This window comes from Primulina tabacum, chromosome 16 (genome assembly GCF_025594145.1).
Source record: "Primulina tabacum isolate GXHZ01 chromosome 16, ASM2559414v2, whole genome shotgun sequence".
NCBI lineage: Eukaryota > Viridiplantae > Streptophyta > Magnoliopsida > Lamiales > Gesneriaceae > Primulina > Primulina tabacum.
This window is the reverse complement of record NC_134565.1, coordinates 1724786-1739660: the sequence shown is the minus strand read 5'-3', so window position 1 is coordinate 1739660 and position 14875 is coordinate 1724786. Positions and strand designations below refer to the sequence as shown.

Genomic DNA, 14875 nt, shown 5'->3' with positions numbered 1-14875 from the left:
AAGCCTTCTAGGCACTCCAATCTCTCTATAGATGGTGTATTATTCTGTATGAGATTGTATGTTTAGGGACCTCAAACGCTTGTATATATAGGCGTCTCTTACCATCAATGAGTTAATGCAGGAGCCGAGAGTCAAAAGAATAATCGTGTACGCATCTAAATTTTCTTGGCCGTCGCCAATATCAATTTGTACACGCTACTTCTTTTAATATGTGTCACGTTTTTCTTACATTCTTTCACTTGACACATATATCTCTAATTCACCATAAGAGAAAATAAAATACATGAATCATGGAGATAGATCATCTAAAAAAACGATTATTATCTTTCATGTATTACAATATATTATATCTCTTAATGAATAAACATTATGTTTATTCGAGGTCCAACTTTATTGATATATCTCAAATCAATGAATGTGTGCACAATAAATATAAGAAACTATCACATCATAGTTTCATTAATTTGTTCTTACAACAAAGTTACATAAAGGACCCAAGTCCCATTCTTTCTGTATGATCTTTAAATTTCAATGGTGGCATGCCTTTAGTCAAAGGATCTGCAATCATCAATTCAGTGCTAATGTGTTCGATAAGTAACTTCTTATCTTTAACACGTTCTCGTATGGCTAAATACTTAATGTCGATGTGCTTGCTTCGACTACCACTTTTGTTATTTTTAGCCATAAAAACAGCAGCTGAATTGTCACAATATATTCTTAATGGCCTAGATATAGAATCCATAATTCTAAGCCTCGAAATGAAACTCTTCAACCATACACCATGTGAGGTTGCCTCAAAACAAGCTACAAACTCAGCTTCCATGCATAGTGGAAGTAGCAGTCAATGTCTGCTTTGCACTTATCCAAGATACAGCTCCACCAGCTAGCATAAAAATATATCCGGAAGTGGATTTTCGTGAATCAATGCAGCCAGCGTAGTCTGAATCAGAGTAGCCAATTACTTCCAAATTCTCAGTTCGTCTGAACATAAGTATATAATCTTTGGTCCCTTGAAGGTACCTCATCTAAAAATGAATAACAGTTGAACCAACTTTCAGACTGCTATTGAATTCTTTTATCATTCAATATTTTTACGAGCATTAAGAACTACGAGATCATGGCCAACAATTTTTGGAATTTATATGATTGATTTCACAACACACATTTTAATTTGATGATGTTGTGAATAACAATCAATACATATAACTTGTGTGGATGAATGAACATCATAATGATCAATATTCTGAATTTGATCGCTCCCACTAATCAAGTCATTCTCAAGAAATTAATATCAGAGTAATAGCAATATGCTGCAAAATTAATGAATACATGCTAATGTTATTAAATGAAGCAATAAACCATATGTCATGTTTTACCCATGTAAATCATGATCTTCATATGAATCACTGACATAAAAATTGTCTGTGGACTGAATTTTTAATTCAATTAGATTCATACAACTTAATAACTATTGAATTATATTCAATCTTAATCTATGTGGACAAATTAAGAAAATAATTCAATATTGTATCCTAATTAATTATATTTAACATAACAAAATTTCTTGTGGGATAAATTTCAATGTTTAAATATAATTTATTACAATTTATATCCCTTATAATCAAATGTGATCCTCATAATTTATGTATAATTTTAATTCAATCAAAGATGATGTGACTACTCTTCAATTAATTAAAATCATACGAATCACTAGGATATTAAATTCTTTATGCATAAAATATTTATTCTTCATAATTATTCATTTCAAAGTATTATCAAAATGATGAATAATTTTATGTAATTTATGTCTGTTATAACTAAATGTGATTAAAAATTAATGTATAATTTTAATTCAATTAAAGATGTTATAGATATTCTTTAATAAATTAAAATTATACGAATCACTAAGACATTAAATCACAAATTTTTAAATATTTATGCTCTTAATAAATGTCTTTCATGTGATCCTCAGCCAACTTAATGTATAATTTTGCATAATTAAGGGTGCTATGACCAAACTTTAATTATTTAAAATTAAACGGTTCACTAGACATAAATTTTGATTTTGTAAATGTCCTTTATGTGATCCTTACCGACTTAATATATAATTTTTCATAATTAAGGGTGATGTGGCTAAACCTTAATTATTTAAAATTATACGGATCACTAGACAATTTTATTTATTTATTTATTTTTATACTTAATAAATGCCCTTAATGTGATCCAAATATGACTTGATGTATAATTTCTCATAATTAAGGGTGTTATGGCTAAACCTTAATTATTTAAAGTTATACGGATCACTAGACAAAATTTGGGCTTTACTTAAATCTTTATATAATAATATTTAGTAACACAATCAACATTTTCCAGGAGTGCTCCCAGGAAAGATAGGTAGTGCTAAGACCCTTTAAATACCTAACTTCTAGTCAGAGCAACATTCCTCAGATAGACCAGTGGCAAGTCAAGGCAATTTAAACCGATCTATGAAGAACTCCCCCAGATCTTGTTTTCTCATGTCACCTTATAATTATTATTCACTTAATTATCCACGTTTATGTGAATCTTTATAAGTCAAAATTTTTCAATAAATAACTTTATATTCACATTTTTACTTAATATAAACAAATATGTTCCCTATCAGTTTTTCTCTTCAATCAGAGAGTGATAAAGTGATGATCACATTTACATAAAAATGTCGACTCCTCATCAGTTTTTTTCTTTTATCAGAGTAGTGATAAAGTGAAGATTATTTGTTCATTTGTGAACATCTGAAATATTTTATAATATTATATTCACATCTTACTTGATATGTTCATTTCAAATTATAAACAACTTAATATAATTTAATATGAACACAAGGTGAATATTGATGTACCAATTATTTTTCAATATTATTTGCATTTTAAATTTTAAGAATAAATGCAAACATAATATTAAATTTGCATGTACACATCAAACACTTATCCATAATATTTGACATTATATTTAATATGCAAAAATAATTTCTAAACATGTATTAGAAATTACGTCGAACTTGGAATTATTTTAATGTGTACAAATTATTTAACCAAATGCTATATGTATACCGAATTATACATATAACTTAATAACACATTAAATAATAATAAACTTGAATCACCGACGCAATAAAAATATTATAATAATAATTTTTTTAAAAAAAATAATATTATTATTATTTGCATAATAATTGAAGGCTTCAATTGTGGATCTCAAATCATACACTCCACGTAATTTAATACAATTGAAAACATGTAGGCTACATGTATTAAATACATATATTATTATCAAATTTATTGGTGTGAGCCCCATTTGAAATAATTCTACATGCACGATACTTTTCATTCATATGTATTATTTGATATCAAACTCTTCGTCTTCAACACAGAGTATGCACTATCAATTTTCAGAAACTTTCGTAAATTCAGAAATTTTATTTAATTTTCAAGATTTCAGCCGAGAACTCCAAAGTGCAAACAAGAACAAAATTCTCAGGTAAGTTTCTGAATACTGTATGTCCGTCCTTTAAATTTCAAGTTTCTTACGAAAAAATTAAAATTCTTTTCTCAAAATTTCATGATATGAAAACAAATATTTTCAAGGCAGAGGTATCACGGCTGTAGAGCCCAAATTCAGTACACTTATAACTCATGCATTTATTTAATTATTAAAGCATTTATTAAATTGAGTCTTAGTGGGGCATAATTTATTTAAATGCATTATTTTAAATTGTCTATGTCTATGTGATGCACGTTAAAATATTTTTCAAGTGTCATGTTTCAGGCGATCATTCGAGGTGGGATCGAGGACTAGAGACCAGTGACGAGTTTGACAATTTTTAAATGCGGTATTTTTATTTTTAAGTTGAGGTTGGGGAATTTTAAATAATTTATTAAGTTTAGCATTTTATAGTATAATTTAATTATTAGGTGATTTTAAGATTTTAAAAGTTAAAATTTGTGTGTACTTATTTTTAATTGAGGAGTTTGATTAAATTAGTGTGAGTTAACTTTTGTTAGCATTTTAATTAGTTAAATTAGCACCAATTACTCCTAATTAAAACACGCACACACATTACACACACTTACACGTTTTTACACACACCAAAACACACAACACACACCTACACATTTTATTTTCAGATTTTTTTAAAAGAGAAAACCTAGGGTTCCTCCACTCTTGAGCAGCCACCCTCCCTTTTGGATTTCCAGCAAGCTTTCGGTGATTTTTATTGCAAGAAAACGGTGCCACGTTTGTCCCGAAGCAACCTCGAATATTTCCTCGCGTCAGTATTGTCATATTGGTATTTCTAACCATCATAAGACACGTATATTCTGTTATTTCTGCATCGATCTCGTCATATTATGCGTTGTGTTGTTTTTTATGCGTAAAAATACATGTGTGATATGTAGAAGTTTGATCAATGATGTTTGGATCAATTTTAAAGAAGTTTTAGATCTCAAATCTCGTTTTTGCTGTCATTTTTAAAACTGAAATTTTTCGGTCGTGATTCTGAGAAAACTTTCAACATGAAAACTGTAGAAATTTTTGATACCTTCGATTTGACAGTAAATTCGAAATATTTGGATAAAAATTGAGTGAGTTATGGCGTTGTTCGTGAGACTGCTCAAACTGCGTTTTTCCTAAAAATTATGATATTGATGCGTCTTGAAGTTTTAATGTTGCAGGCTTCGTTGGGGATCGACGGGTGATCGCTGCTACGTATAGGTATGCTTAGTATGATGTTGGGTTGGTATTTGGATTGCCGGTTAGTGTCGATAGGCACTTGAATTCATGAGAAGTCATAGGAAACGAATTGATGTCAATTGCCGTATTTTTGAATTGTATGTGTCGTAGGATGGACGTCGTTGATTTGGGGTGTTTGTACGAGTTTGGTCAAATGTTAGGGTATACTAGGATGGGTCTCGAGGGTCGGTTCATGGTCCGTACAATCGAGTTTAGAATGATAAGCATCGCATGTAATGAATTCTCGTGAGTTTGCACTTCCCGCAGGTACACAGACCCCCACATGGACCAGGGCACGGGGTCCGTGCCTTTGTTTCCTTCACGATGTCAAATTTGCGAGCCTACATGGACCCCCACACGGACCAGGGCACGGGGTCCGTGCCTTCCCTTTTCTTCACGACAAATTTCACCGCACCTACACGGACCCGGAGCCGGACCTGGGCACGGGGTCCGTGCCCTTTCTTCTTCACGAGTATTGCTTTTGCGCACCTACACGGACCCATACACGGATCCAAGCACGGGGTCCGTGTAATTCATATTTTTGGGAAATTTTATTTGTGTTTTGGAGTTTCATGTCTTGGGTTAGTACGATAATTTAAATGATGTCAAGTCTCGAGTGTTCTAGAATGTCTTAAGTTATTTATTGAATTCTGGGGTGAGCACGTATGCCTAAGTCTAAGCTATGCAAGTTAAGTATTTAAATTCATGTTAGTATGTGCAGCAGCGGCCCCAAATGAAATCCAACGAATCCCTCAACGCCAAGTAAGTATGTTGACGTGCAAGAAAATATTTTCAAGTTTTTGAGGTATGCTAAATGTCTTGTGACCAATTTATGTATGGGGTAGGAAAGCGTTAAATCATGAACGGGGACCAACCCACTCCGTTAAAGCATGAACGGGTTTAGATCAGGATTGGAAAGCGTTAAATCATGAACGGGGACCAACCCACCCCGTTAAAGCATGAACGGGGATCTCATGTATATGGCAGTGGATTCGTCCCTGTCAGCCCAGTACTGTGGTTTAGTCTGATCAGACGATTATGTTATGGGTCACTTGCTTTGAAACATGCCTCTACTCAAAATGATGAAGTTTATGTATGTTCATGTATGTACAAGTATGCAAGCATGTTTAAGGAAAGTTTTATGTTTATGGCACGTCTACGTATGTACGTATGTAAGTTCAAGTTTAAGTGTAAGTTCAAAGTTTCAAGTTATGTATGACCTATTTTAAAGTTGCATGCGGTTTTATTATGTAGTACTTGTTACTCCCAGTTTATACGTGTTGAGTATTTAGACTCACTAGACTTGATCGATGCAGGTGATGATATTTTCGAGGAGACAAGGGGTGGGGACCAAGGAGCAGGCTTGGACTGAGGAGGAGGCTCAACCCGAGGACCGCCCAAGTTTTAAGCTTTTATGAAAATGTTTAAATACTCTGATTTTATGTTACTGTTTGAGGTCGAGAAAATACTTTTGGTAGACATCATTTCGAGATTTTTCCTGTTGCAACAATTTTGAGGATGAACAGCTGTTTTATCAAATTTTGTAGGTTCATGAATTGTTTAAGAAAATTTTTAATTTTTCCGCAAATTTTGAATAGTAAAAGTACGGTACGTTACAACGGCTCTGATACCAAATGTTAGAGATTTTCTCTAAATCATGTTTCTGAACATATATAAACATGATAATCAAATATGCGGAAGCTAGATTGAGCGTTACCTCCAACCATTGAATCATCTTTAAGTATTATGATTTTCCTCCGATTGAAGCCTTCTAAACACTCCAATATCTCTATAGATGGTGTATTATTCTGTATGAGATTGTATGTTTAGGGACCTCAAACGCTTGTATATATAGGCGTCTCATACCATCAATGAGTTAATGCAAGAGCCGAAAGTCAAAAAAAGAATCGTGTACGCATCTAAATTTTCTTGGCCGTCGTCAATATCAATTTGTACACGCTACTTCTTTTAATATGTGTCACGTTTTTCTTACAATCAGGATCCAAAACTTAAACAAAAGTTCATTGGATGCGAGAAAATTTGAAATTTACTTGGATTTTGTCATATCTCGATTATAAAAACACTAATAATTTATGAATAACAAGATACATAAGATTTGTCGTGTTTCACTATTGATATGTGTAAGGTATGTGATGTATTTTGTTTAACAACAAAACAGGTAAAATCGTATGTTATCGTAAATTTGTTTTTATCAGAATTAAGTGTTACGTGAAATGTTACAATATTTCAGACAACATGCAGCGAAATATATAAGTTGGTAACACAAATTGACTTTAAGTAAATACGATGTATCGAAATAAATTTTGCACAAGTATAAATACTTGCGCGGTGACTCAAGGTAAAAATAATCACTAGAAAACCAACGAGTTTAATCAAAAATCAACACCAGTGATTTTAATCAAAGACCAATTTCCTCAATACGTTGAGAAAATAAATTGCTTACAAAGAACCACATTAAACAATATATAAGGAAGCAAAACACGATGTCAAAATTGGAGCAACAAAAACAAATCTTCAGCCAACTCCTTCACAGTTGTTGTCTGCAGATGACTCCAACAATCACGGCAATACGTGGTTTCAGCACTCTTCGATCAGCAACAACATTATAAATTATTTTCTCTAGAGCTTATTGGAGTGCAAATGTGCAATAATATGTATGTGCTTCTGCATAAATCACCTCTCTTTTGCATGAGATGAATCCTCTTATTTAAAGCCATGAGTTTATCAACAAGAGAACCTACACAATATGGAAAGTAATAGTTTTGTTAGAAATAAAGTTTTTTTTAAACAAAGATACCACATCACAAAAATCTTATCATAATTATCACATTATCTAAAATGACAAAACCAAAATTAATTATTCAAGATCATCCCAACAAAAAAGAATTAATTTTGAAAAAAAAATTTAATACGAAAATTATATTTCTCTCAACATGAGAGTTGCATCCACTTATATAACATACAATTGCGAATTTCTATTTGTCAAAAATTTAATTATAAAGTGACGTTCGATGATCGACGAGAAGATAAATTATATATGAATATAATATGGATAACATAAAACGAAATTGACTGATATATCATGAATCGATGAAATGATGTGATGCATCATTGTGGAAACTTAAGTTGGTTCACAAAAATTCATACAGTAAACAAAAAGGTTTTCAAACTTGCACAAAGTTGGTGAATTGGAAACTAATTTTACAAACTATTAATGTACTTTTTCAATACTCTTTTATTTTATATATTATATTATATTATATAACATGAAACGAAGATGGTAATCTTTTTTGTTATAATATTGAAGTGTATACGTGAATTTGAACTCTCTAAAAATGGGAAAAGTCTATTGCACTCCAACCACGGACGAGTTCATTTGGCAATCAAATCTTGTGCCTATATATTGGATATTATCAGGGGAAAATGGAATATAAATATTCGACCAAATGTAAATAAAGCCTAAAAATATTTAATCAGTGTATGAAAGAAATTATTAATGCACACAACGCGTCTTTCAAATGAATGCGCAAAAAGCATGTAAAAACTATTTAATAAACGAAATATGTCATGTCAAAAGAAATTAATAATACACAAAAATTGTAAAAACTTGTGTGAGACGGTCTCACGGGTCGTATTTTATAAGACATGTCTCTTATTTGGGTCATCCATGAAAAATATTAATTTTTACGCTAAAAGTATTATTTTTTATTGTGAATAACGCTAGGATTGACTCGTCTCAAATATAAAGATTCGTGACACCGTCTCACAAGAGACCTGCTCAACGAAAAAGCCGATTCCCAACATATCTCCAACTCCTTTCACAGTTCACATAAATAGCATCTCCACTACTTGTAATCATATTCTATATAAAAGTACTTTTCCTCATTTGTTGGTGGTTTGTATAGTCGATTATATATATATATATATAAATGTTTTTTTTTAAAAAAATTAAATTTAAAATTTGTAATATTAAAAAAAATTTAAAATTTTCAGAATTTAATAAGTTTTTTTTCAAAAACAAATTCACATAAATTAATTTGTCATTCCAAATAGAGGTATTTTGGAGATTAAAATTATTCATTATCATATTAATTTGTCTTTATTATCCTAAACTTAATATATAATATAACATCATTCACAAAAACTCTTGTGATAATGTCTCACAAATTAATTTGGTAAGATAGATTTTTATATTATTATAATTATGGATTTGGTCGATCATTCTCACGAATATAAATCTATGACATCATCTTACAAGAGACCTACTCAAAAAAATTTGATACCTAAAAAATATACCGAATATGTAATTTTGTAATTTTTAGTGTATATGTATTCATATAATTCCTTAAAAAAATTGCTTTCACTAAAAAAAAACAAAAAAAGAGAAGACCAGATCAACTATAGTGGATATAAGCGCCATTGATATTGGTGCTCAAGAATATATAATTGCTTTCACTATTTTCCAAACTCCACCCCTTCGCCTTCCTCTTCCTTACGCAGCACCCCCGTCCACATTCTGACTCACTTCTGCTCCAAGTTCATACAATTCCATTTTTCTTGCTCTCCCCAAAACTGAAATAATATCATGCCTTCAAGGAGCTGGAAGCCCAGAGCCAAGAAAATCGTGAAGAATGAGCTGGCCATGGTGGAGCTAGGATATGTGTACAAAGAAGAAATCCATCTTACTGTCAGGAAAACTTCGTTTTTCTTCTCTGGAGATGGCTTCAATGCTTATGACTCCAAAGGTGAACTCGTTTTCAGGGTCGATTCATACGGCCGGGATGCTGGGGAGGCTACTGAACTTGTTCTTATGGATGCCGCAGGCGGATGCATCCTCACTCTCCGCCGCAAGGTAATTGTACATTGGCCAGCTGCTAGCCTAAAGTTTTACTTTTATCGAAAACTTTAATGATTTTTTATAAAAGAGTTGGAATTTTTTAACTGATTGATCCCTTGTTTCACCTGTTTAATTTCTGGAGCAGAGGCCGAGTTTGCATCAGAGGTGGGAAGGGTTCGCCGGGGAGAGAATGGAGGGGCATGATCCACTGTTCAGCGTGCGCAGGTCCTCGTTAATCGGGCGGTCAGCAATCACCGTCGAAGTGTACAGCAATACAGGCGAGGAGTACCAGATAGAGGGTTCCTTCGCTTTCCGGAGCTGCACCGTTTTCAACGCGGAGAAGGAAGCCGTGGCAAAGATCCGCCGCAAAGTGGATGCCTCCACCAATGTTGTGCTGGGGAAAGACGTTTTCTTGCTTTCTTTGAAGCCGGGCTTCGGCGGCGCGTTCGTAATGGCGCTGGTCTTGGTGCTCGATCAGATCGACGGCGACGGTGATTACGCCGGCTGGGATTGGAATTACAGTGTACACCGCCAATAAGGATTAATCAAATCGTTATTGTGTTAGTTTATATTATATTAGTACTTTTTTTTTGGAAACATATTATTAGTACTTCTTTAATTCCACTTTTAGGCGAACTAAACGTAATGAAAATATAATTAATAATTCATGTTAAATCAGATTATTTTATACATAGTCCATAGTTACACACACATATATATATATTTTACAGAAAAACTTGTAACTTTATTAATGTATAATCAAATCATTAATTACAAATTGATCGGTTAAAACGGAAAATTATGAAGAGAATGATGAATCATATTTAGTTATATATTTATTTATATATATATATATATATATATATATTATATGCATTCATATAAAGCAAAGCTACGTAATAAAATTACATTTATTATTATAAATATGACAAAATATATTTAGTTATTTATTATATAAAAGTTTCATGAATTTAAGTTTTCAAAGTCTTATTATTTGATGTATAATATAATGTTATGAAAAGTTTCAAAGATAAATTGTATTTTAAGAATTAGGTAAAATGAATCGATTCATATATATATATAATAACTCTAGTCTCTAAGTATTTGTATCAGTAAAATAAATATGCACCACAATTAATTAAGTTATCCACATGAAAGAAAAACTAAACAAAAAAATTTTCAAATCATAAAATATCATATTAAAATTGAAAATTTATAAAACGTATGTACATTCAAAAATTAAATTAAATACAACTAACGTATGCACAGTTGCCTACTTGCCTTAGATTTTTCTTAAAAGATAATATTAATATTACTTTAACTCCAAGATTATAATTTCTGATATTCGTGTAAAATTTTAAGTGTAATTAATTATTAAATTTTTAAAAAAATAGATCAGATGTTCATTATTTTCAAAAGTATAATAATCTTTTGCAAAATTATAATTAAAATATTAGCTTATGAACTCTTAAAATATATATTTTTCAATATTATCTAGTTGGTTTATTTTTCTATTACAAAAGTGCATTAATTTAATCCAAATATTATATTAAAATTAAATAAAAGAGACTGTAAATTATTTAAACACATTAAAAAAAGTTAATAACCGCATAGGTAGGATCTAGTGTGAGATTAGAGACACAAAAGAGCACTCTTTTCGACCGACGTCGAAATCGCAATCGAGGTATATATATATATATATGCAATCATTCTATGAAATATTTCCGATTGTGTCCTTTGTTTTTCAATTTTCAAGATTCAGTCCTTCATTTTATGTAATTTTTCTCGATTTAGTCCTTTCGTTAATCACATACTTAAAATGACATAAAAGTAAGCATATAACCCAATGATAATTCTCTATTTAATCTTGTTTCCCGATTTAGTCCCTGGTTTTTTCAAATGTCCCGAATTAGTCCTTATTTTACATAATTTTATCAGTTTGATCCTCTTGTTAACAATTTATTATTAAAAATATGAAAAATAAGCATGTGATTAATAATAATAATAAAAAATCATCGTTTGAAGGAACCTTAAATTATCTTAAAATAAAAATACGCTACTCTTAACAATACATATGTTGAGACAAATATGGACTTGAGTTTTAGTGATTATAAACTAAGTTGATCTGACTTGATAAGACTGAATTATTGGACACATATCTCTCAAGGAATTAATATGATATTATGTATTGAAATATTGTAAGCAGAATTTCATTATTTTAAACGGATTCTTCGTTATTTCTTCCTTAATCCTCCGGTAATCACTCGTACCAAATGTGGCCTAAGTGAAATAATTTAAATCAAGAGTGATTTGATAAGCTTATATGACATGATGATACTGATATGGTCTTAAATACAACAATCAAGGACAAATTGAGTTGAAATAGATAAGACCAATTGTGCTAACCCTTAGAGTGATCTGAAGACATAATCTAAAATACAATAATAGTCGGTTTTCTTTAAGTTTAATTTGACTTTGATCAGCAAAGATATACATTATTTCTCTTTCTCTGTAACAGAATAAAAAAATTCTGTTGGTTGTCTCATCTAGAAGTGTCCAAAAGGAATTAATTGTCTAGTAATATATTTAGAAAGACGACGAGGGACATCTAGTACATTTTTTATTATCGTTCCAATTTTATTAACGTTGTTACTATCATCTACAAAAAGCAAATGCAGCATAAATGTTATCACTCTCGCTGCGACTTTGAATCTTGCATCTTATCGAGTATTTTTTAATCTTTATCATCGTATCTTAAAGTTCTATTTCTAATCTGATTTGCACACGCTTATAATTCAATCAGATCAATAAAGGATCATTTGTTGAACCGTTTATTCTCACTTTGACATTTGTTTACATGAGCTATATTGTATAATAAGAAGTATAGTAACTGTAAAGTGTGTCTCTAAACAGATTAAGTTGTATACCTATACTAGGAGTATCAACTCAATAGGGTTGGTGAATCAAATTGAATTGGATTTGTTCAAAATTATACTTATCAAATCTTATAGTGGAATCATTAGGGAAATAGAAGAAAGAGAGATATATAAGTTTTTTTTAAATTTTTTTTTATAAATATAATCTCACATCTTTTTATTTTAGTTATTATAGTTATTTTTTTTGACTGTATATGTGTATATTTTATATATTTTTGCATAGTTTGGTACACATGATAGGATAAACATATGATATATAATATAAGAATAATTTAAGGATAAATAATATGTAGGATATTATATTTAATATTAGATATGATTTTAATAAGAGTGATTAAATTTATATATTAAATTGTAATGACAAAATTAACTTTATCAGAATAAATTTTATAATTTCAAAGTTGTTGCTTGAGTTCATATTTTTTTATCTGTTCATGCGTTGATAGTGCTTGCATGATTTATTTATTTTTACCTAATTTTATATATTATATAATATCATAATTGAGCCCTTAATTTTGTGAGTCAAGTCAAATATCAAATTTTAAGGTTAATCGAGTGATACAAATAATTTTATTGATATTTATAAAAATTATTTATATAATTATCTCGAATTCATTTATATAATTATCATATTATATAGTATATAAAAATAAATAAAAATATTTTTTTGATTTTAATTTCTACCTACTAGATTTATAAAAATCATTTATAAATTGAGGGCAATTAAGTCATTTGTAGTGTATTTTATCATTAAATTAAAATTATCACACATAATAGAAGAGACATTTTATCCTTCTAAAAAATTATTTATCAATATCATGAGCTTTTTAAAAAAGTACCAAACATGAGATAAGGAGGATTATTTATCAATCCCTCCCTTATCTCATGTACCAAACTATGCCTTTATATGTTGAGATGTTTCCGCACTTTATCTTTTAATTGCTCTAATTACTTACTTAGATTGGAAAACTTTTTGAAATATATCCATTAAATCTTTTTGAATCAAATGAGCTAATATACTCCGATTTCACAAAACAATCAAAATGGACGAAATCATATTAGTGTCAATCTAATGTGTATTGTTTTGATTGATCTATGTATAATTAATATGTGTTCTTTATTTTTATTAATTTATTTTTATTTGTTAGGTACATATAATTTTTATACTAATAATAATAGATTTAATTTCTTTCGTGCAATAACTGAATCAAGAAGTTGTATTTTATCATATTTCTTATATATATATATATATATATATATATATATATATATATATAAAATTATCCCTAATATATATGTCTTTTAGTTATTTTAGTTTATGTATTTTGTTAAAATGTCCACGAACTCAATATCTAACATTGTCCTTTAGATTTGATTCAATTAAAAAATAATATCATTTAAATTAAAATATATTCAAGTTAAATTATTCATCACACATTTTTCAATTTATGTGGTTCACTGATTATAATGGTTTATATTACTTCAATATTCTTAATTAATACACTTAATTAGCAGTAAATTTTTTAAAATCATATTTTAATTTTATTCCGATATGTGATATTTTATCGAAAAAATTTGGTTTTTTTTTAATGCAACTAGAATGCATGTTCTTCTTTTTATTATTCTTATAACGTAGATATATTGGATCATATTTTTTTTTTCATTTTATAATAATTTCATATGATGATTCATGTAATTTGAATAAGTTTTTTTTGTCAAACAATACATATTCGTTAACGCGATATTGTATTGTTTCTTATTTTTTTACGAACAATTAAACTTTATATAACAAGTGTTCAACTTATTTTCCCATCGAGATTGGATATGTAAAATTGTTTAATTTATTTCAATTATCACTCTGTTAAATTGATATTATTTTAAAAAAACAATATATAACTTATGGTTTCTTTATGTTATAAATTTTTTTAGATTTCAAATCAGAGTTTTTTTTTTCATTCAAATAAAAAAAAAACTATATATGACTTATGGAGCCGAGATCTTTAAACCCAGTTCCTTCATTTTAATTTTTAAGATTTTTAAAATATTGATCTGAGCTCCTTAACCCTGCGTCTCCTTCATTACATTTGTTGGTTTTATGTTTTCTAAAATAAGGAGCCAGACTACTTCGACCCCAGTTTATATATTAACTAATTTGAAAAAGATCCCAGATTATCTTGATTTTGTCACGTTTTGTACTAGTATATTTCTGATAAAATCAACTGACGTAGTTGGAATCCTGCATACCGAGTACGTCCTCGACCAACAATGTTTTGCCAGAAGCCCAATTAGCGCATGAGAAGCAACTATCAATTTG

The 14875-nt window shown here is 29.7% G+C and overlaps 1 protein-coding gene across 1 annotated transcript; it reads left to right on the top strand.

The window, feature by feature from the left end:
- Positions 1-9229: 9229 nt before the first annotated feature.
- On the top strand, positions 9230-10163 carry LOC142529194 (protein LURP-one-related 12-like). Its single transcript, XM_075634652.1, has 2 exons — positions 9230-9640; positions 9771-10163. The coding sequence occupies exons 1-2, from the start codon at positions 9374-9376 to the stop codon at positions 10161-10163; spliced, it is 660 nt and encodes a 219-aa protein (XP_075490767.1). The 5' UTR covers positions 9230-9373.
- The last annotated feature ends 4712 nt before the right edge of the window (positions 10164-14875 follow it).